At 42.1% G+C, this 23,667-nt stretch overlaps 1 protein-coding gene across 2 annotated transcripts in view; it reads right to left on the reverse strand.

Annotated features, from left to right (window-relative positions):
• Nucleotides 1–4,118: 4,118 nt before the first annotated feature.
• The window catches only part of DNAH5 (dynein axonemal heavy chain 5), a 284,081-nt gene continuing 264,532 nt past the window's right edge, over nucleotides 4,119–23,667 (reverse strand). For both annotated transcript variants that reach the window (XM_078444422.2, XM_078444417.2), the window contains exons 73-79: nucleotides 22,118–22,323; nucleotides 21,068–21,271; nucleotides 18,696–18,911; nucleotides 16,373–16,585; nucleotides 13,835–13,987; nucleotides 13,196–13,427; nucleotides 4,119–5,110 (exon numbers count right to left, since the gene is read on the reverse strand). In XM_078444422.2, coding sequence (XP_078300548.2) covers nucleotides 4,959–5,110; nucleotides 13,196–13,427; nucleotides 13,835–13,987; nucleotides 16,373–16,585; nucleotides 18,696–18,911; nucleotides 21,068–21,271; nucleotides 22,118–22,323 — 1,376 coding nt within the window. In that variant the 3' untranslated portion in view covers nucleotides 4,119–4,958. The remainder of the gene's footprint in view (nucleotides 5,111–13,195; nucleotides 13,428–13,834; nucleotides 13,988–16,372; nucleotides 16,586–18,695; nucleotides 18,912–21,067; nucleotides 21,272–22,117; nucleotides 22,324–23,667) is intronic.

A 23,667-nucleotide genomic window follows, 5' to 3' on the forward strand; every position in this document is an offset into this window, starting at 1 on the left:
TTAAAATTATTATTTTAGAGAGAAAGAGAAAGCAGGAGGTGGGGGGAGGGGCAGAGGGAGACAGAGAGAGAATCCTAAGCAGGCTCCACGCTCAGTGCAGAGCCTGATGAGGGGCTCTATCCCACGACCCTGAGATCGCAACCTGAGCCAAAATCAAGAGTCATACGCTCAATTGACTGGGCCTCCCAGGTGCCCCCAAAAAGCTATTTTTTAAAGGCTCATTTACTAATTCATTGTCTCGATCTCCAGAACGACTGCTAATAATCACATTGTAACAATGTCCGAGGAAAAGAAACCTGACCCTCCTTCTTATCCACCATCCCACCCCGCTCAGGATACTTCTTCCCACTCTCAGCTTCCTTCCCTCCCACCGAATCTCTACATTTTAATTTCTTCTCTTCCAAATGAAAGAGTAGGATCCAACCCACAAGTGCTGTCTGGCTGGCTGCTCTGCGGTACAGCTTTTCCAGGCAGAAGAACAGAACCAGAAAAGCCCCTGGGGTGCAGACTGGCCCGGCAACATGTTCTGCTCTCGCATCGATCAGGTTCTTTGTCTCAAATGTAACACAGAATTAGACTCACCATTTTAAGATATGTAAGAACATGTTTGTGGATTTGGGGTCTGAGCCAAGCTCATCTCTGATTCTAAAGCTGACCTTGAATACTCTCCTGTTTCGTTGTGGACGTATGTGTGGATGCTCAACATCTCATGTTGGATACCACAGAGGTCAGTCAATTGAGCAGAATGCATAAACTTTGAAAATTACTACAATGAAACACTACAAAAATTACAAGCCAGAACTACAAGATTTCCTCATGTTTTCATCACCTACTGATTTGTTTATTGGTCTTCCAAAGCATTTGCCCGATCTGGAGGACCATATTGTGAATATAAGGGTACCATTCGTTTACCCGTAAGAGGCATTATTTTGATGTGTTGCCGGGGGCTACTCATCAACAGTCATCAGCTGCACAATGTAATTTTTAAAAATCACCCTGAGTACTTGCTTGAGAAATGTATTTAAAATGTAAAAGTAGTTATGGACCTCACTGGGGCCAGACATGGGGGAAAAAAATGTTGCAGATTTAGGGGTGGGGAGGGGAAATAATGTCTTCAAGAGAAAACTGCTCATGTATATATATTTTATTTTTTTATCGCTACTCAAGATTCTTTTGCTGCAACAAATCTGTAAACTACATTATCAGTATACATTAACGTATCTAAATTTTTATAATTCTACACTCTGGAACAGGAATTAGCACTGGAAAAGATATTGCTGACACTGTGCATTTTGTCTACACTGGGGAATCCTGCAAGCTACTTAACTATAACATTTGTGGTTTTCTCGTCCTGTCTCCTAATGTTGAATTCTTTACAAGACTTTTCCATCACAAATAGCATTTAACACCAAGAAGTCCTTCGCACTCCAGTGACTTAGAAACACGACTTCCATCAGTCACTACTCTGTGGCTGGCAGTAGTCAAACAAGACTTGAAATTTCATTTAGAGAGCAGCCCTCCTCAGCTCTCCACTCCAGGCTGGGTTTTCTGTCATCCTCCCATCCGGCACTGTGCTCATCTCCTCTCGTGAGGGAGCAAGAGAGGAGTCCCCAGCACTTGCGGGTCTGAGATGTTCTCCCCCTTCTGCAGATCTAAGTTTAGATGTCACCTCCCCAGAGCTGCCCTTTCTCGTGGCCCCATCAAATTAGGTCTCTGCAGGGAAAGAGCATCCATGGTAGAGAGGCGGCTCAAGAATGCCTGGGCTGTGGCTTTGCCATGTCCCCTGATGGGGACGTGGCCTCGTTGATGCTGAATTGGTTCCACGCTTGCCAACATTTCCTTAAAGAGAAGCTCAGAGAAGCCAGAGGTAAGGGGGATGGTGACGTAAGCAGCACGCGTAACAGGACAGTTCCAATGTGGCAAAGTGTTCTCTTTTGCTGCATCCTGGAAGGACCTTACTTGCACGGAGGGAGTCACCGGCAGCTGCAAACCTCAGGAGAACCAGAGGACCAGGAAACGCCAGACAGCGGCTACTTCGGCTCAGGGGAGCTCCTTGCTGCTGTTACATTTTGTGTCCTCAGTCAAAAATAAATGGGGACGCTGCAGTGCGGCTTCTGCCTGCTAATCCACGACACCTGAAGAGCCGCGGTCCCTCCCGCTCCTCTCACTCATAACTTCCGGCATTTCCCTTCATAGTGCTAAACTCCCAATCTTCATACCTTCTTCTCTGTCCCTCACACAGGTGTCGTATTATACAATCATACACTGAGATCATATGAAGTTACGGACCTGAATAATCACCTATTTTCTGTGTCTGGTCTTCTTGCGTGAAGTCCACGAAATCAGGGAATGTGACCGTTTTTTCCCCACCATCATCCCCCCACTGCATGCACCAGAGTGCCTGACAACCTAGTTATCAGACACACTTAAGAAAATTTTTTCTAATTTTTTATATTTTTTAAAGTTTAATTTTTTTTTTATTTTTGAGAGAGAGAGACAGAGTGTGTATGTGCGTGTGTGTGTGTGTGTGTGTGTGTGTGTGTGTTCAAGTGGGTGAGGGGCAGAGAGAGTGGAGACAAAGGATCTGAAGCAGGCTCTGCACTGACAGCAGAGAGTCTGATGTGGGGCTCGAACTCACGAACCGTGAGATCATGACCTGAGCCGAAGTTGGATTCTCTACCAACTGAGCCACCCAAGCGCCCCAAGAAATTTTGTAAATAAATCAATATTGAGATGATGAAAACGACTACTCTACCACTCTGCAATGGCAGCAAGACACTCGCTGTGCTTTCTGCTCATGCAAGAAGTCGGCGACTCTCTCCATCACCCGGAAGACCCGGTGGGGTGGTCCTCCCTTCACCCGGATTCAGCAGACGCCGAGAACCCTTCGGTGGGTGGGAGATGATGGAGGTGGACCAGAAAGGGGCTTCATTGCTCCTCAACTGCTTCGGCGACATACCTTGTCGAATCAGTCCCTAGAAATTTCTAGTTGTGTTCACAGTGTCCTTTTCTACTCTGGGTCTCAAAGGCTTGTACGTACACACCTACAGGGTGTATCACAAAATTGGATGAATTACACATTTTCAAGTCACTTGGTAAGAAAGCTGGTTTTGAAAGCTTATTTCTGGATACTCAGTGGCTCTTGCCCCCTTGTAAGAAACAGCCATTACAATTCAGACACCCATTAACAGCTTTCTCTTAACTCACATCATTTCTACATTTCCATTATTTGTTCTTCAAAATAAAATGATTGTTTCACCACAATTCGCACAATCAACTCGTATATATTAATTCAGACCAAAAGACGCCGTTCAAATGAAAACGGTATCGTCCAGGATGGGTGGGTGTCACCTGAACCCCTCGGGCCCAGCTCTGACCATAGTTAGCATAAGATGATTCTTGTCACAGAGCCAGGCCTCGTGAGAGGGACACACACCGGTCTCCTCGAAACCCTTTACCACCAGAAACGTGAAGTTAGGCGGACCTGAAGTCAACCAAGTGTTTGTAGACCACAATTCTAATTTAATACTGACCAAGTTTTCTAGTCAATAAGTTATAGATGAGGCAGTTCCTCCTTTATAACCAGGATTTAAAAATAGAAATATATGAACAATTCCTCAGGTAGCATTTTCTTCATTAATAAAAGCCCATGTGGCATCCACACACACCGCCTGACTTCTGTCTTTTGTCTGTTTCTTTTTCCAATCATTATACCTTTTCGAGTCAACCTGATATTTTCCTAGCTGTATCTTCCACTTCAGAGTACATGTTTACCATTTGCCTGCTAAGAAACCTTCTATCCTGTTTTTCACAGCGGCCTCACACCCCCTAACTTCCTTACGCATAGGCTTATTATTGAACATGTAGGGCGTTTCCACTGTTTTCTGTTATTAAATACATTTTGATATGTAATCTATTTCAGTCTTTTAAATTGTTTTCTTGGTATAGGTTTCCAGGAGAGAAAATACGGATCAAAGCCTGTGAACATTTTTATGGTTCTTTCTGTGCTTGGTTATTTAATTGTTTTACAAAAAGGATGAGTTGGTTTACAGCACTCTAGGAATCTCTGAGTGCATCACATTTACAAAGACCCCACCACGATTCACTTTCAGCTTTAATTTTTTTATTATAACAAGTATCAGTTAGTATCTCATTATTAATTATCAGCGGAGTTGAACATTATACATTCATTCAATAGGATTACATGAATTGTCTACTCTATTCACATTCTTTTTTTTAAATTTTTTAATGTTTATTTTTGAGAAAGAGAGAGAGAGAGACAGAGTACAAGTGGGGAAAGGGCAGAGAGAGGGAGACACAGAATGCGAAGCAGGCTCCAGGCTCCAGGCTGTCAGCACAGAGCCTGATGTGGGGCTCGTACTCACAGACTGTGATATCACAACCTGAGCAGAAGTCAGATGCATAACCGACTGAGCCACCCAGGCGCCCCTCTATTCACATTCTTAATCCATCCTTCTATTTCCTTCCATTTTTAAAAAGGTCTTTCCAATTGGCTCTTGGAGCCATGAAAACAAATCTCTTAACCTGATGCAAAAGTGAAAGGCCCTGGAAGCAAAGTCAGCACAAACCTAGTGATACCTTGGAACCATATTAGCAGAAGAAGAATCCCTTCATTTCAAGGAAATGTCTGCTTGACCTACTGAGGCTTTAGAGCTGAATGTATTACTGTGGATTTGAGGGCTGCACGTCATTGGGAAGTTGTAAATTTTGCTTTTCAATCACCAAATAACTCTTCAACAAACACAGCGATTGGTCATTAAGGATGAAGCAGGTAACACGTAATTAAGCATCCAACTAATGAGCAGGGAAAACCTAACCAGCTCATGAACTACATGATCAACCTGATTTAAAAACTGTCCAGCACTCACAGAAAAGTAAAGGTTAGGATAATTCGGATCCTGCATTTTCTGAAGTATTGGTGGGGGGCACACCCCACGTTACTTGACATCACAGAGCAGGGCAACCCCACGGAGCACCCAGTGTTCAGGGACCTGGGCCGTCCTGAGGTCCACAGCGGCGATGTAGTTCAAGTCCGTTCGGACTGGCTTCTTGTAAATGGGACAGGAATAAAACCGAGGATCTCTTAAAGCTACAAAAAATTTCATAAAAACAAAAACAAAAACAAAACTTGGTGAATTTTTAATTTAAGCAGCCCAAACAGCACAGAGCCAAATTTGCACATTCTACAGATCATTCCAAAGGAATGAGAGCAATTCTTTCCGAGGTCAGTCAACCCCTAGATGTGAAGCAGACACAACTGCGGGTCTCCCGCAGGCATGACAAACACCCAGGTGTCTTCAGGTACCCTGCTGGCCCTTTGTCCCATGTCCTTGAAAGTAACACCTGCCTGCTCGCTATGGCCACGAACCTTCAATTGCTTCCTTCCCACCTGTCAATTCACCACGCCCCCTCCACCCTTTCTCCTTTATTTTCCAACAAATCTTGTGCATGCACACTCTCTCCATTTTCCCTTCATGGCTTGCCTTTGGCACGAGGCACCTGCCACCTTTAATCAATGTCCAGCACCAATGCTCACTAGGGTTTCACTATATTATGATTATTATTTCAAAATCCTGCCTTCAACGCTCTGTGCCACAGTCTAAACTACACATGAAATCACAGGACAGAGGATGTTCCCCACCCCTATCACGGGCTGGGGATTATCCACAGGTGCAGAGGAACAGAAGTGGCTGAGAAGCAGAGCTGTGATACAGTTCAGCTCCGTGAGATGCAATCTATCCTTTTGGGGTAGATGAACACATGGAGTTTTCAAAACTACATATGCAAGGAAAGGCAACCTACGTATGTCCACCTTGCAAAGATCCTTTCTAATGCATTCATCCCTAAGCAAAGGCTCACTCTCTCCGGTCTTGGACACCCCATGATCAGGGACAGATCCCGGTCTTGTGGGTCCTTATACTTACACAGTGGAGGGGGAGAGGCACAGGGCTTTAAGACAGCGTAACGTAAAAATACTAAATTAGGCTTTGGAAGAAGCCTCTGCATTGAGTAGCCTTGAAATTCAAGTGCATCAGCTCCTTGTTAAATCTACACTGCTCGCGTAGTTTATCTGCACATCTCAAAACATCCATCTCAGGAAGCAGTACATCATTTCCTCTTCTTTTCTAGATTATAAATTGTTTCAGCACAAACACTTTGTCTGCACCCATCCTTGTACTCCTCTGGAAGGCCAGTATTATAAATGACCCTCATAGAAGCATTGAGATGAAAACACATTTAACTAAGAGGATAACTTTGCTTTGGTGAATTCGTGTGACACACGTGGGCACTGAAACATGGCAAAAGCAACTCTCTACATGCAATGTTAACGTACCGAAGTCACTGAATTTATTTCCCAAAACGAACTTGCTCAATAATTTATCTTTTTCTAACAAATTACAAAAGCAAGCCACCACCTGAAATTAAGATCTTATTTTTTGACCCAATAAAATATTCAAGCTGTTATGCCGTGTGTGTGTGTGTGTGTGTGTGTGTGTGTGTGTGTTTTAATTTTTTTTTAATGTTTATTCATTTTTGAGACAGGGAAAGAGAGACAGAGCATGAGTGGGGTAGGGGCAGAGACAGAGGGAGACACAGGATCCAAAGCAGGCTCCAGGCTCCAAGCTGTCAGCACAGAGCCCTGCGCGGGGCTTGAACTCACTGCAAGATCATGACCTGGGCTGAAGCTGGATGCTTAACTGACTGAGCCACCCAGGTGCCTCTAGGCCATGTGTTTTGATACCTCCACTATAATTAATTTTATTGGGAGAAGTTAAACACTTGAATACGATAGTATTATACATAAGTTTCAATATAAAGTAGGCATTCTAAAGCAGTGATTCTTAACCAAGGATTATTTTACTCTCGGGGGACATTTGTGAACATCTGGAGACACTTTTGGTTATCACAACTGTGGGGCTGATACTGGCATCTAGTGGTAGAGACCAGAGATGCTGCCAGCACCCTATAATGCGCGGGACCACCCTTCCCGACAAAGGGCATCTTGACCAGAAATGTCAATAATGCCAAGGCCGAGGAACCCTGTTCTAAAACAAACTCATAGACATTTGACAGTAATTTAAAACTATGTGTTTGCTTAATCCCATGAAATTTATCATTAGAAACAAGCTACATTAATGTAACGCCTAATTTTGTAACACCTACCTTTTAAGTCTAGGCGTTATTTTTTAAATTATCATGAGAATATCATTAGTATAGAATGATTAGTAGAACTAATATATATAATTAGTAGGCAAATATATGAAAAATTCTGATGAAATAAGTGAATGACAGTGAAGTCATGGAGTGTAGTTAATACCAATAATACCGATGGAGAGATTTAAATCCTTTAATCCTGGGATCTGTAAATGTGGAATAAATGTTAAGTATCGTTCTTCTTGATGCAAATTTGACTAACATCATAAATCCTGAAGTAACTAACCCATTGAAGTCTCGCATTTGTACCAAATGATAATTATAATACTTACACCTTGGGAAGTGTTTGACTACTTGGATTTTAGTCCCAAAAGAAAAGAAAGATTGGGAAAAAATAGCATTCTTTTCAATAAGGTGAAAAACAATTCTCTGATCTATTTATCCAATCTTATTTATTTTTAATTGCTTCAGAACCGATGGTGCCCATGCCTAGTCACAGTAGGTAGCAAACTTCTTCAGCAGGATGAGAAACCACCAAAAATATAATTTCATAGTCAAAGTGCTGACAGACACTACATAACCACATAAATGGAGGATTCAAAACCATTAGCCCTAGTTAGACAAATAACTTAGAAGACAAAAAATACACATGCTAGGTAGGCAGAACAAATCAGCTAAATGTGTTTAAAGCCTCAGGGTTCCCGAAGGAGGAGTAAAGAAAAGAGGCTGTCTAAATTGGTGAGCTCTATGCTTTAAGATCCAAAGGGTTTTAAAAAGACACCTTGAGGGAGTGTTATTTTCTGACTATGTCACTTCCTTCTCTAGCCTACATTTTTCATCCAAATGCTAGTATACCATTATACCATGTTTCTTCTAATATCTAAAACAACCAAGTCACATAGAGATTCCCTAGACCACCTTTAAATCATTCCTTTATTCAACTCCTCTTCGCAAATAACATTTAAGTGATTAAATAGTGCACTCAATGTATTTCTTTTCATCCCACAACAAACATGTGAGTTAACATATTAATAACGGTAGTCATAGCAAAATTATTTATTGTATGATAACTATGTGCTAGACATTGTTGGTTTAATGCTCTTAACAAACTTATGGGACAGGTACCATTATTAAATCCATTTTGCAGATGAGAAAACTGGAACATAACTAGGTGAGCCATCCGTCCAAGGTTACAAAGCTGTAGGTGATAGGGTAAGAATCAAACCTGGCCCGAATGGCTCAAGAGCCTAGGCCCTTAATCTCAGCAATAGTGGGGATCAATATGTGTGTGTGTCTACTTCTATGTCTTTGCAGGAAGGTGTGAAAATGAATCAGAGATAACTAGATACGTGACTTCAATATACGGTATCTTTGAGACTCTTCCAAAGCCACATGACTAATTACCAGGGTAATAAAACCAGAAATGCAATGCAAATATGCAGGCTATCTTTTATCTGAGAAGCTGTGCCCATCCCTCTGGCAGGGGAGGTGACCACCTTTAGCCTGCAGCATGCAGGGAGGGAGGCACAGGGAGTGAGAGCTCCCACCCAAATGGGCAGTGACTTTTTCTCTGTCTACTTCACCATGTACCTGAGAAAAATAAACTTATGACTTCAAAATGTAAAGAAGCTGTCCTCATTTAATGTTTCTTTATTGAAAGAGAGAGAGAGAGAGAGAAAGAGAGAGAGAATTCCAAGCAGGCTCCATGCTGACAGCATGGACATGGGACTCAATCTCACAAACCATGAGATTATGACCTGAGCCGGAATTAAGAGTTGGGACACTTAACCGACTGAGCCACCCAGGCACCCTTTAATTTAGCCTTCATTTTGAAGCTTCATCCCTGACAACACAGAGACTCCCTAAATGCATAGTCTGAAGTAGAACATCAACCACAGAAATTGCCAGAGGATTGCATTCATCCCACAACAAACAAACATGATTCTGACATCAGCTTTGGTAGCTGGGAATCACAGGCAAATTACATACATCTCTACACCTTAATTTCCCCATCTGCAAATTAGGCATGATATACCTTACAGACTTGTAAAGATTATGTTAGTTAATATATGAGAACAACTGGCATAGTATAATGTCCGGAATGCAGTAGGCACCCAAGATGTGTTAGGTTTCTCCTCTCTTTCCACACACACACATGCGTGCACACACACACTCATGCACACATATACGTGTATTCTTATCTTTTCACTGAAACAAATTTCCCAGACTCATCTTCCTCATGACGTTAACTGAGTCCCAAGTTTACACACAGAAGGTGGATCAAATGCATGGGGTTCAAGAGTCAGGAGGTCTCCACCTCCCGGTAACCCCATGGAGCTATTCCCACCCCCAGCCCCATATCTGCACACTGTTGGATCAGGATGGGTCACAAGGTATTCTTAGAAACACTTTTCACTTTTTTCCTCATTATCTGCGGACACCTAGGGTGTCCTCACCTAGGGTGAGATCCTTCTCACCCTACTGGCCAAAGGTACATTTCTTTCCCCATGTCTGCCTCTTTTCAACTTCCTTTGAGGGCAAAGGAGCCTGAGTGGATGTGGGAAGCTTTGCCCTTCTGGTGAATTTCACACTTTTTGGGTGACTTTCTCATGATGTCCTAATAAGAAACACGAATAAAATAAGCATTTGGGGACACATCGCTCAACTTCTAAAGTCAAAATAAACACCTAGACGTCTTTCTAAAACAAACCAGTCTTGTATGGAAAATTCAATGATGAATTATTTAAACTGAAAATTGCCCTTCATGTTAACATGGAACCAATTTATTATAAGAATTTTAACTTTAAATCACTGTATTTTTGGAGTGTCCTTTGGTCTTTAGTGATGCTACACCTCTTTATCTCAATTGGAGCCTTATTCAGTTATCAAAATTAAATGAAAATTAGATTTATAATATGAAAATAGCAATGGAATTTTAGCTTTTCATCGCTAAAAAACACTTCTCTGGCAACAAAGCTATTTGGCAAAACACTCCTGCACCAACTCCTATTGAAACCAAAAAAAAAAAAAAAAAAGAATGAAAGTTTTTCTCTTTTTTTTTTTTTAGCACTTTTAAGTTAGTCACTTTTTCCTTGCTTTTTATTTTCTCTCTTAACCTGCTGCTAATGAACCTCACCGCTGACTAATTCCCAGCAGGGTGAGTACAATCCTTCTATAAAAATGTGTTCTTAAATAATAAAGAAGTGCCTGTACTATAAAATTATTTTATTAACACCCTGCTGAGATGTTGAAAGTCATGTTGCAATGGGCTTTCACCGCTTAGTCACAAGATACATAAAAGTAACACCTGACTGAACGTGAGGAAGATTCTTCTTTTACTTTCTGCGGGAAATGTTTTTGCAACTGGTTGACTAGATCCAGTGATGCGATAAAGCAAATTTTCTAAAATATTAATTTTGGGTAAAAGAACACGTACTGATTATTTCTCTAAACTAACCATGGCCCCAGGTCTTGACACAACCCAATAAATACGAAGCCGCAGGCAGTGCGCTTGCCCGGGCTCAACCAGACACGTTTATCCTGTCGGATGCACTCGGGGTACGTGCAGCAACACTGTGCATCAAGGACCCTACCGAGCACCTTCCTTCTTCTTTTCTGATGCCCTGCTTTCTTCACGGGCTCCCTCTTCCTTCACGTGCCATCTTTCTCCTCCTCACACACAGCACATCCATTGCTACCTCACGCATTTGCACCCCCACCTTTGCTCCTGGACATCAGCATGCTGCCCTCTGTCAGCTGAATCTCGGCTCAGTGTTCTTTCCTCACAAGTCTCTCCCCCGGCCCCTAAATTAGCAGCTCCCTGGCCTAGCGTGTGTGTATTTTCTTCATAAAAAAGAGCTGTCTAAAGCCAGTATGTCCATTTATAGTCAACTGCCATTATCATGGGACTTAGGTATGTAAAGTCTCTGTGACCACTGAACTGGCAACTACTGAACCACTGCTCCAAGAGGAAATACAGGCAGGGCAGGTTCTTGCCGGCCTCTGGTCACGACAGCTTCGCCAACCCATCAATACATAGCCTTATTTTAGGCGTGTGTTTGTTTAAAGATATCTTTCCAACATATATTGTTGATTCACTGGCTTTGGACTCACGGCACTTGAACTCACACCTCAGGAAAGCTCGCCTAACACGTATTTTCTCTATAAGGCACATCACAGCCTTCTTGCGCTGAGGAACAGCAGATAGCCCTGGTGTTCAGCACTGTGCTTGGGCCACCTTAAACAGTGCAAAGTACAAAAGTGTGGAAACTGTAATACTACATAGACCACAAAAAGGACACTTGTTTACAGCAGGAGTGGATCAAGGAGGCAGAGCGTCACCTTATTCAACCTCAGGTGGGAACATGCCTGTGGGGCGACTCACATTTTTTTGCTGCTTTGTGCATGCCTGCAAATGACCAAGCCACAAGCATCACGAAAAAATTTTCAAGTAGAGGTGAATTCATAAGCACAGAATCCATGAGTAACAAGGATCAACTGTATTTGCCTCTTTTTGGCTGCCCTTCCCTCCTTGACACTGAGTTCCTTAAGAACGTGGATGGTGCCTGGTCTTTTTTCACTGTCGCACCCCCAGCACCTGAGTCGAGCATGGCAGATGGCCAATACCAGATAAACACTCACTGAATGACCAAGCGAGCTAACGCTATTTGCCTTAGCCAAGAAAAGTCTATCGCCAACTTCTCTTACACTCATTCTTAGCCTCAAAGCACTTCTCAAAAGCAGTCTCCGCTGACCTCGCAGGCATCGTCATGTACTCCTTCTAGGCTCCCTGAGCATCCTGACTGTATCTCTATCTTAACATGTGTCAAGTTCTATTTTAATTATTGATTTCCTTGTAAGTCTCCCTCACTAGACGGAATCCCTTCTGGGCAGGATCTGGTTCATCGTTATCTTTGTGACCTTTGCACCTAAGATTGTGGCTGGCATATATTAGGCACCCAGCAAATATTTGCTTAAAAAAGAAATATTCATAGTTTATAAACTCTCTTCCCTTGACCCATGTTTCCAAATGTGGTATTTATCTAAGGGATGGGGATACTAGAAACTATCTTTCCAGGAGAAACTGATCTTTCCAGGAGAAACTGTCTACTCCTTCCTTGTTTAGAGACAAATCTTTTGTGTTTTGGTCACAAAATCAGTACTTCCTTGGCTTCCACTACCATGGCCACCTCCAGAGTGTATGGCTTCTAGTGATCATTTCGCCATATATGTATATCTACATCAGAACATCATGTTCTACACCTTAAGTATAGGACACATAGGAGGAGAACATATAGGAGGAGGACATATAGGAGGAGATATTAGCTGAGTAAAATGTAACAAAAGCCTCCAGAACACATCAGGCCAATGGTGGAAACCAGTTTAGGTATTTTTAGACTTGTCAAACAGAACTTTGCCAAAGTGGAAAAACGTGTGTTTCATAGACGTGCTATGTTCACAGGCTGAAATACGAATCCAGCATTTTACCGCCAGCTACTGGGTGAAGCGACACGTCCCTGAATTCAATCTGGCTTTTCCAACCTGGCTTAACTCTCCAAGCTGGGAGAGCTGGCACCTCCGGTGGGCCCTGAGCAGTCTTCCTTCCACCACTTGCCCCACCTCATCCTATCCATCCTTCCACCCCCTGTCCAGACCCTGCTCCTGAGACCCCGCCCCTGACCCCTTCTTCCCACTCCTACCCACCTTCCTTTCCTAACATCTGTTAACTCCTCCAAACACTTGCTCCTTATCTCATAAGCTAATGTTTCATGAGCATCCATGCATATTTCACCTGCTTTAATAGATAGGAAAGAACTATCTAGAACCATCGTCTCCCCTATAACACTCAAAATAGTGCCTAGCAGCCAGTAAGTACTCATTAAACATGGGGCGAATATGAAGCTAGTTGATAAAATAATAAAGTCCTCATGACATGATAGCAAGAATAATGAGATCCTGTGTTTATAACATTATCCAATCTGATAATGCCCACCATCCCTGAATGCGTAAGACAACTTACTGTTGTTTTCTGCGTAAATCCTTATGACGGGCATCAATTCAAAGAGTACTTTTGGTTTGGATTCGATGAGTTTCATGTTTCTCTTGTCCCAGCCTGCACCTTCAAGATACAAGCCGTAGACGTAGACACCCTCTGTGGGAGGGGCAGAAATGTCATCCTTCATCCACTTGGTGACTTCGTTGCAAAGCACCATATTGTCCAAGGCCCAGCCTTTGTTGGCCCGAGTTATTTCCTGCTCAGGACAAGAACAAGAGCAAAGGACGAAGGGAACAATTAGAGGTTTATCTTAACATGAAGAGCATCACGGGGATCAAAGCGGAACCCCGGATTACCCTAATTCAAAGGAAGTAGAATTGTACTTAAAAAAATTGTGTCATAAACAGTACCCGTGTCCTAATTTAAGCACTTATACTTTAAAAAAGAAATATCAAATATGAAAATACCAAATAAATACTTTGAAATTCAACCTAGCGGCCTGAGAACAAGTTGCTGTATTTACTTTCAGGACAATGTCATTGCTGGGGCCAAAGAGAGACAGCCATTCTCTGTGTCATTATAGTCTTTAAAACTATACTGGCAGAAGAAAACCTTGTAGAAGAAAATCATAATAACACAACAGGTGCAAATGGGAGCTCTTACCTGACGCATTGCAGTTAAAAATCCTTGGGGGTTAAAAAAACCTGTCATCCAGAAGCAGTGGGGTCGGCCATTGAAAACCCAGGCGGTGAACTGGCAGTTTCTCTCTATAAGCTCAGTAAACCAGAAACCCAAGGTACTTGAAACCCAGGATGCCTGAAATGCATATGTTGAAATAATCAAATTCTGCTGTGTAACTAGCTATGTTCACAGAAAAAAAAAATTATGAAATATCAATTTCACTTTTAGAATTTAGAAGTCCTTTAAGACAGGAATTTCCCTTGGGTTTTGACAGTTAAGTTTTCAAATTATTCTTCCTCCTTACTGATATTAAGATACAACAGAATCAGCTAATGATCCCATGAATACCAAATCAATTCAGCGCTCAGTATGCTGTTCAAGGTTCTGATGTCAACAGAATCACCTTCCACGTACAAATATATTCACTGTCAATTCTGCTATAAAGTAATGAAAACAATTAATTGAATTAAATAGGTTTCCACTATTTTTTCCTCAGGTTACATGTTTTCTTTCCCCGTCAGGTTATATTTTTAATAGATACACTGCAAAACAGGATGTCTATTTCCATAAATGTGCTTGTGGCCCCTTTAAAACATATTCTGTGGATGATAAATCATACCTTTCTCCACTTCTCATTTTTAATGAGGCAAACAACAGTTATTTTCTGAAGTTCTTGTCCCTTAGAATGAACTTTTATTTCCTCTGATGAAGGAGCAGAAACGGAAACACAGGTCCCTTACCACCAACAAATTAATTGCATTCATTGCCTGTGACATGCTGCCTGAATTCACATGTGGAACTTCTATTATTACAGTGGGATGGATATGTCCTTAGTGTTATCAGCAGCTGTCCTGGTAGGTATCTCCAAATCATGTTTTATATCATTTTATTATAATTGGAATACTTTATGTATGAATAAATGTAGTGATCATCCTATGTAGATATATACCACTTGAATTTCAAATTCCTAAGACTTAATTTGTCTATTTTTCAAGAGATTATGAGATTCCAAAGACTGATAATAAGTTGAATAGAATACAAACCTGCATAAAAAGACCACACTTTATTTTTATTTTTTTTTAACGTTTATTTATTTTTGAGACAGAGAGAGACAGAGCATGAATAGGGGAGGGTCAGAGTGAGAGGGAGACACAGAATCCGAAGCAGGCTCCAGGCTCTGAGCTGTCAGCACAGAGCCTGACGCGGGGCTCGAACTCACGGACTGGGAGATCGTGACCCGAGCCGAAGTCGGACGCTTAACCGACTGAGCCACCCAGGCGCCCCAAAAAGACCACACTTTAAAATTAGGTAACTCATTCTATCCTATCTTTATAGACATGTTAACTGAAAGGGATGTGTTTATACGACATTTGACGTGAGGCACAGGGAACTGTTTATGTGAAGGTGCCTCGTGGCAAGGATCCCTGTTCCAGAGCCTTCTAGGTGCTGACCAAGTAGAGAGGGCTGGTTCGGTGAGGAATGAACCTGCAATGGCCAGTGACCAGGAAGGCTCTCCCTCTGTCACTGGCCAATGAGGAAAGTCAGTCCAGATAGAAAACTCTCCACCTTTGGGAACGAAGTCATTAGAGGTGAGGATATGATGGAGTCTGGGCAAAGCTGATCCTACGTTTCTAAAGCCCTGGGTGAGATGTCTGAGTGCCAGTGCTAAGTGAGTCTCTTCTGGGAGAGGCTGCCAGTCCCAACCCTGTCACGTCTCACCTTCCCATCTACCCGAGCAGCTTGCAAAAGGCCAAAGGTCCAGTCACTGCACGACCCAATCCCTTTTCTAGATGTTGCCCTCCCGTATCTTCCCCTACAACTGGCCCCTGCCTCCTGCCCTCTCAAACCCTCCTGCCACACCCCCAAATCTTTACAACCTCCCACAATGCATGAAATGCTTGGTAAAGATACTCAGGTACTCCTTTTACTACTCCAAGTAGACAAGTATTTACCAAAAGCACATCTTGTCATTGAGCACAAGCACCAGCATGTGATCAGTAAGCATATTGTTAAATCATTTTCTTGTTACCTGGAGATATACTTGCTCACTATCTCCAGGCAGAGCAGGGAAAAATGTTTCTCTTTGGTGCGTGCGTCTGTGTGTGTTTGTGTGCATGTGTGTGTGTAGGAACACTTCTTTCTATAAACCTAACATCGTGGGCTTTGAAGTCCAACGGAGCTGGGGTTTAAATTCTGATTCTTGGACTTCTTAGGTGTGTGATCTGGGAAAAGACTTAGCATCTCCCAATTTCACATTCTTTACCTGCAAAATGAGGGCAATAAATGCAAAATTTAAATGAAATAACACATGCAATGGCCTAGCAGAGTGCCTGATATGTGGGAGACGCTAAGTAGTCTCCTTTCCTACCTACCCTCCCAAAATACAAGCAAGTAAGGGGATTAGTCCCTAAACAAAAGAACCCTTTTAAGTAAATTACGCTCCAAAGCTTTCCACCTGCCAATCACAGCTATTTACAACAATAAAGTGATTAGGTAGAATAAGAGCGGACTAAAACATACTTTCTTCCACTGAGCAGGAATTCTGGCATCAAACATGCAATTCAGTGCATCTCGTAGATTTTCGCTCATGATGATAGTGCCGTCGATGGCAAGTTTTAACTCCGTCAGGGTGGTGCGGACCAGAGTCAGCAGCCTCTGCATTCTGTCTATCTCCTGCCTGAGGAAGATGTTCATGGGCTGGAACAGCCCCATCTTTAGCAGCCTCTCTTTCACCTGCCATGGAGACATTGAACATGTGTTAAAAATGTGACAGCTACAAACGTGTATGTAACTGGTACCCTGGGGCTGCCAAAAAGACCCCAAATTTTACAATCCCATCAATGGTTAAGATTTTTTTTTTCACTGCCAGAAAACAAAGAAGAAATATAAAAGGAAACATCTGTTAGATGACCGGCCAATTTTTCATCCCATGTGGGAGAGGACAGGCAGCCGTTCATTCGCAGTAGAAAAGAAACACATGACCACAACCACACAGCCTTCCAAATGGCAATTGCACTTACCGGGAAACATTCACTTACTTGCCTGCCTAAGACTTGCAAACACACACACAGACACACGCGAGCAGACAGGTACACATGCACAACCATTCTGCTGGCTGCTTCAAAAGACTAGGCTTCTGTTTTAAAAGCTTTCTGTGCTTTCCATCAGAGCATTCATCCGTTCTTCCTCCAACCCACCCACCCAGCCATCCATTCCCATCTTACAAGTATTTACTGAGACTCTTCTATGGATCGATCAGCTACCCTGCTGGGCCGTGTTGCTTTATCCTCAGGCAGCATCGACAAAGTCAGCCAAAGGGAGCGGACTCTCCTAAACCCCATTAGTTACCGCAGTTATTTATGTTACTGTTATGGTATTTTTAGATACTTTTATTGCCTCATAAATATTTCAACCACTGTTAGATATGAATGACCTCTTTCCTGATACTACAATGAGAGGTGCTTATGAAAGCTGATAAGAGTATTGATTTTCTCCAAGCAAGTGATCAGTTTTTTCCAGGGGAAATTATTCCCTTGGCGATAAGTCCTTGAGTTCAGTCTATAGCACTAGCAACCAAAAGGACATGCTTTGTGGAAAAGAATAGGATGCTAAAGAAACAAAATGCTGCAGGTTCCTGTCAGAAAACCAGGTAGAAAAGGTCAATATATAAAGGAACATGATGGTCCTGTGACAAAAGTGTCACACGGTTAGTCTGGGTCATCTATTACGACTATGTGGAAAGTAAGTGAGTCACCTGTGTTTTTATCCAAGATTTAAAAATGTCTTCAGGGTTAATCTTTTCAGTAACATTTGCTAAACTGCCTAAAAAATTAACTTTCCTACTCATAAATTTTGCTTACAAAAGTTACTTACATCTTAAAAAGACAAATTAATTTTCAAAACCTATGAAGCTGCAATGCATTAATGATATAAATACAGGTGCCCTGAAATTAAGAAGCCCGGAATTTTAAGGTGTGCATTATGTTATACAACATTTTTTTTAATGATCAGGTGCTTGGGGTGCCTCGGTGGCTCAGTTGGTTGAGCATCTGACTCTCGCTCTGGGCTCAGGTCAAGATGCCAGGGTCATGGGATTGAGCCCTGCATCAGGCTCCACAATGAGCATGGAGCCTGCTTGATATTCTCTCTCTTTCTCCCTCAACCCCTTTTCCCCACTCATGCTCTCTCTCCCTCTCTTCCTCTTTCTCTCTCTCAAATAAAAAAATAAATGATCAGGCGCTTTACTCTAAAAATACACTACTTTCCTTTGAACAAATGATAATGTGAAGCACCTCAAGGGAAAGTTCTAGAAAAACAATCCTAACCCATCGGTACATACTTAAAACCTAGTTATGAACATCAACATTCTTGTCAGGTTTCTTTTATCATTTATACTTTGAAGTGATTACATTTATAGATTTAAAAACTTTGGGGCACCCGGGTGGCTCAGTCAGTTAAGCATCTGACTTCAGCTCAGGTCAGGATCTCGCTTGAACGACATGCGTTCAAGCCCCACGTCAGGCTCTGTGCTGACAGCTCAGAGCCTGGAGCCTGATTCCGTTTCTGTGTCTCCCTCTCTCTCTGCCCCTTCCCCACTCACACTCTGTTTCTCTCTGTCTCTCAAAAATGAATAAATGTTAAAAAAAAAAATTAAAGACTTCTTTAACAAAATAAGTAAAAATAAAAAATAAAAACTTCCTTTGCTGGTTCTTCAGGAAGTGAGTTTTTAAATATTCTTTCACTTTCAGAAAAATCACTTTTTGCCCTCCTTCCTTATTCCTCACTCCCCCAACAAGACAGACACGTCCACCATTGACATCTTGCCAGGATGTCATCAACTCACCTCAAATGGGCCATAGTCTGGGGGTAGCTTGTCGAGCATATCGTCAGCGAGCCGGGCCACCACGGCCTCCCGGGTCTCATCCCCTCCACCAGAGCTGTCCTTGGGTTGGATGCTGAGGACGGTGTCCAGCACGTCCTTGGCCAGCTTGCTCTGGTAGGTGATGTCGGCATTGGGATGCAGCCCGAACACCTCGGGGCTGTCGCAGGAAGGCAGGCTCTGAACAACAAAGACCCCAGGGAAGCCCAGACGGCCGACATGAACACCAGGTAAGTTATACCGTCTTAAGAAACAAATGTTTTTATTAAGGTAGGTAGGTTTTATTCAGGTAGGTAATGTAACATTGCGTGTCAACTATATTTGAATTTTAAAATAAAGAAAGAACATAAAGTAATCTCCTCCCAAAAAAGCCGAGTAGTTACATGATCTCGTATTTGTGTCAGGCTACAATCTCAATAACTGCTCCAGAAAACAATCAAAAGTTGCCTCAAAAGAAGATGAACAATGAGAAACATAGGAAGTTGATGGTTCTCTAATGCTGTACCTCAGGCAAATGTAATCAAAGAGACACTGTCTTATTTTAGAATATGCGAAATAAGAAAAGGGAGCTATGGATTAGTATTTTGTTTTCTGAAGGTCTGATTTAATTCGAACCAATCATTTAAATAAATGTGGTATAACTAACAGTTACTATGTTTTTTGAGATGCCAGCCAATGACAGTTTTAGCAATTATGGCCCAAAGAAGGCTGCCAGCGGGAACCGTACTGTCCCAGGGAGAAAGACGAGGACTAGGAACAAAGAGGAATATTGAGAGCAACCAAGTCCGAGGGAAAAGCAGAGACATAGATAAACAGTTTAAAAAAAAAAAAAAAAAAAAAAAAAAAAAAAAGGTTGGTGTGGTGGGTGCGCCTGGGTGGCTCAGTCGGTTGAGCGACCGATTTCGGCTCAGGTCATGATCTCACAGTTTGTAGGTTCGAGCCCCACATCGGGCTCTGTGCTGACAGCTCAGAGCCTAGAGCCTGTTTCAGATTCTGTGTCTCCCTCTATCTCTCTGCCCCTCCTCCACTCACGCTCTCTCTCTCTCTCTCTCTCTGTATCAAAAATAAACATTTTTTAAAAATGCAGAGACAGCAAGAGACAATCAGAAGCAGAAAAAGCGGGCAAAGAACTCAGCTATTTGAAAGAAAGAAAATGTACCTACAATTTGATATTTGTTTCTACATGTGAATATTATCCTAAACTTTATTATTGTCTTCTTCATATTGTTCCTGCACTCTCCTCCATTATTTTATTCTTTTTTACATAATGTCTTTTGTGAACAGCCTCAAGTTCACTGGGCAATGAGGTATATGTAAATAAAGATATGTACAGGCATATCTAAATTTATATCTTCATAGGCACTTTCCTGTTCAGTGCTGATGATTTAAAGACATATATAGTACAGTTAAAACAAATATATTTGCTAATGTGAATTAGTAAAAGTGTAGAGGTGATAATATATGATAAACTCATTACATACATAAATCACAGAACCTCTAAATGTACTGATAAATTTAGCCCTTTGGGGCTGTCGTGTTCCAGTTTGTTCAGTTGGAGATAAATCGCAGATAGATGCAAAAGAAATTCTACATAATGATCTAAAGCATTCAAGGCATAGAGACAGAAAATGTAGTCACCTTGAAACACAAATCAGATCTTTTCCCCTTAATTTCCGGTCACAATCTACCTTATTCCTTCTGAGAGCAGTACTCTTCAGCCTGGGGAGATGCCACCCCCAGGGGACAATGTCTGGAGACATTTTTGATTGTCACAACTGGGTGGGGGTGCTACTGACATCTAGTGGAGGGAGGCCAGGAACGCTGCTAACCACTCTATATGGTTATACCCCACCGCAAAGAAGAATCCCACCCTGAACGTCACCAGTGCCCAGGTTGAGACAGTAAGTGTTTATGGAAAGCAGGTTCCTGAACATACTCATAGGCCCTCCACTGGGCCAGGATTAAGGAACAAAGGTCTCAGGATGAGTCATTACAGCTGCCTGAAGTCTCACATCTCACAGTGGAGAGCTCCAGGGGATTTGTGTGGTTTCCCTAGTTCAAAATCTGCCCGGCCTATCCTATCCCCAAAGAATATTCCTCACTGAGGAATAAATGAGAAGGGAGGGAGGGCATTCACACAAAATACACACTCAGAACAAATATAAACATTTTAACCGTTAGGTGAATAGAAACATAGGAAGGAAGCACCTACAGTGAGAGTATGTATCACCGTTAAAAATTATTTCAAAAGCAGTATTTGCAGTGTAAATAAATATCCAAATGGTCAAAAGGCTGCAGATATTTGCTCTATGCATAAAATTCTGAAGTTGACAAACCTGGATATATTGAAGATAGCCGTCCACGGTGTTGCATTTGGGAATATTATATCCTTGGTAAAAGCTGAAATCTGATCCAAACATATTTTCACTGAACCAGACCTTAGCAAACGTAGTCAGCAATCTCTTATCGTAGTTATCAGTGACTCTGCCCCCATATTGGATCTCTCCTATCATGTAGCGGACGGTGGTCCAGGAGACGCCCTGGGGGAATTTACAGAAAAGCTGTGTACAACTGACTGTGGTCTCATCCTGGTTTTCCCCACCAAGGAACGTCTACGTATTTGTGGTCATCGATGCCAGTTGTTCCTTCTTTATTAGCAATGTTAAATGTGCAGGAAGAAATCTACACAGACAAACCTGAGCATTACTCAAATCTCATGCTCGTGATTTAAAATAGACTCCTTTGGTGCATCTATATGCTTTCATACTTTAAGTTCAACAGAAAAAAAGAAGATAGTTTTTGAGAATATTGAGGGAGCTCTTTAAAAGGCACATGCTGGGGCGCCTGGGTGGCTCAGTCGGTTAAGTGGCCGACTTCGGCTCAGGTCATGATCTCACGGTCCGTGAGTTCGAGCCCCGCGTCGGGCTCTGTGCTGACAGCTCAGAGCCTGGAGCCTGTTTCGGATTCTGTGTCTCCCTCTCTCTGACCCTCCCCCGTTCATGCTCTGTCTCTCTCTGTCTCAAAAATAAATAAACGTTAAAAAAAAAAAAAAGCACATGCTTCAAAAATTATCTAGGCTTTAATTTTCATTTTTTAGGATTTTAGAAAACAACTTTTCTCAGCCATTTCCCCCCTCCCAGTAGAGCTTTTCAAGTTGTCTTACATGGAATTTCAACTTGGTTTTGAGAAATAATAATATAATCAAAATTGGTTCATTTTTTTTTCATCTGAAATCAAGAGGCAAGTGTGATCCAGTTGCCATGACTTAGAGATATGTCTGCAACCACACAAGATCGTCGCTCTTACAGGATCAATCCCAAAGCTGGGCAGGCACGGGCACCTACGCTCACGATCGCCAGTGGCATGAGATGGCGGGCACAGAGTACCTTTTTGACTTCCATGTCATCTAAGTGGTTTTGGATGAACTGCACAGTGGCATTAAAGTCGGCTTGATTAAATTCATAGGGGATGTTCCACCCCAGGGGACCAAACTTCCTTCTCTCCTGGACTGTGGAGTGCAGGAAAGCCACGGCATACAGCATGGGCTTCCACTGGGCCACAGCGCTCACATCCAGCAGGTCTTGACTCACACCTGTCGTGGTCGGGGGGGGTGAAAAAAATGTACCATCACTCGCACATCTTTCTTTTTTTATTATAGTTATACGTTATTAATCATTTTTGTACATTTCTGATAACAAACTTCACTTATCTTGAATTATTTTTATCACATTCATGCAACAACAATTATAATTAACCTTTGGGTGTCCAGATGGTCTCTTTCTCTGAAATACCTGCAAAGAGATTGGGGGAGGTGGCCGGGGGCTTGCTAACATGGATCAAGTGCCTGCCAATCTGACAAGATCATGTGGGGGTAAACTAGAGGTGGAAGAATGAGGGCAGTAAAATAAATACGACTACTGTTATTTAAATTGCTACTACTAATAATTTTATTATTTTTTTTATTTACAAAAATTTTTTAATGTTTTTATTTATATTTGAGACAGAGAGAGAGCATGAGCAGGGGAGGGGCAGAGAGAGAGAGGGAGACACAGAATCCGAAGCAGGCTCCAGGCTCCAAGCTGTCAGCACAGAGCCCGACGCGAGGCTCTAATTCATGGACTGTGAGATTATGACCTGAGTTGAAGTCGGACACTTAACCGACTGAGCCACCCAGGTGCCCCTATTTTTATTATTATTAGGAGCATGTACTCGGGTTGCAATGGGCTTCTGTATACACTACTAACAATTTACTATTAATTAAAATAGTGTATATAGAAGCCTACTACACGCTGAGTATATTCCCCAAATAACTACAATTATTTTATATATATATATATATATACATATATATGTGTGTGTAAATATATGTGTGTGTATATATATATATATACACACACATATATATTGTACGCTTTTTATTTGGAATTTTGTTGTTTTACTGCCCTCATCCTTCCACATCTATTTTATCCCCACATTATCTTACAGGTTGGCAGAAATTTGAGCCTTGTTAGCAACTCCAAAAAAACCCTGTACATTGTTCAGACGGCTTCATGTGATGGAGGCAGGTCATAACTTTAATTCAGCCTCTCCTCCTGGAAGAGGCTAGTGGCCAACTTTACATACGGAGCATGAAGACCATAAATGACAAAATTATGTTGCCATAAAAAGGCAGGTGTCCAGCTGGAGAACGGCACAGGCCAAAGCAGAGTAACGTGGAAAAACAGAAAAAATAGAAAAGGGCTAAGCACGAGCTGACTCCCTCATGCCACGAGAGCATGTTCCACATGGCGCATGACAAAGAGTGCTATTCTCTCCTCATCAGGTTAAGCAACAGTACAATCTGCTATAACTCTATCGTCACTAATTGTTTTTATCGTTTCTTTAAGAAAACAACTGAAGCACAAAAACTCCTGTAAACTTGGAAGTATTCCTCAAC

Source organism: Panthera onca, chromosome A1 (genome assembly GCF_046562875.1).
Source record: "Panthera onca isolate mPanOnc1 chromosome A1, mPanOnc1 haplotype 2, whole genome shotgun sequence".
Classification (NCBI taxonomy): domain Eukaryota; kingdom Metazoa; phylum Chordata; class Mammalia; order Carnivora; family Felidae; genus Panthera; species Panthera onca.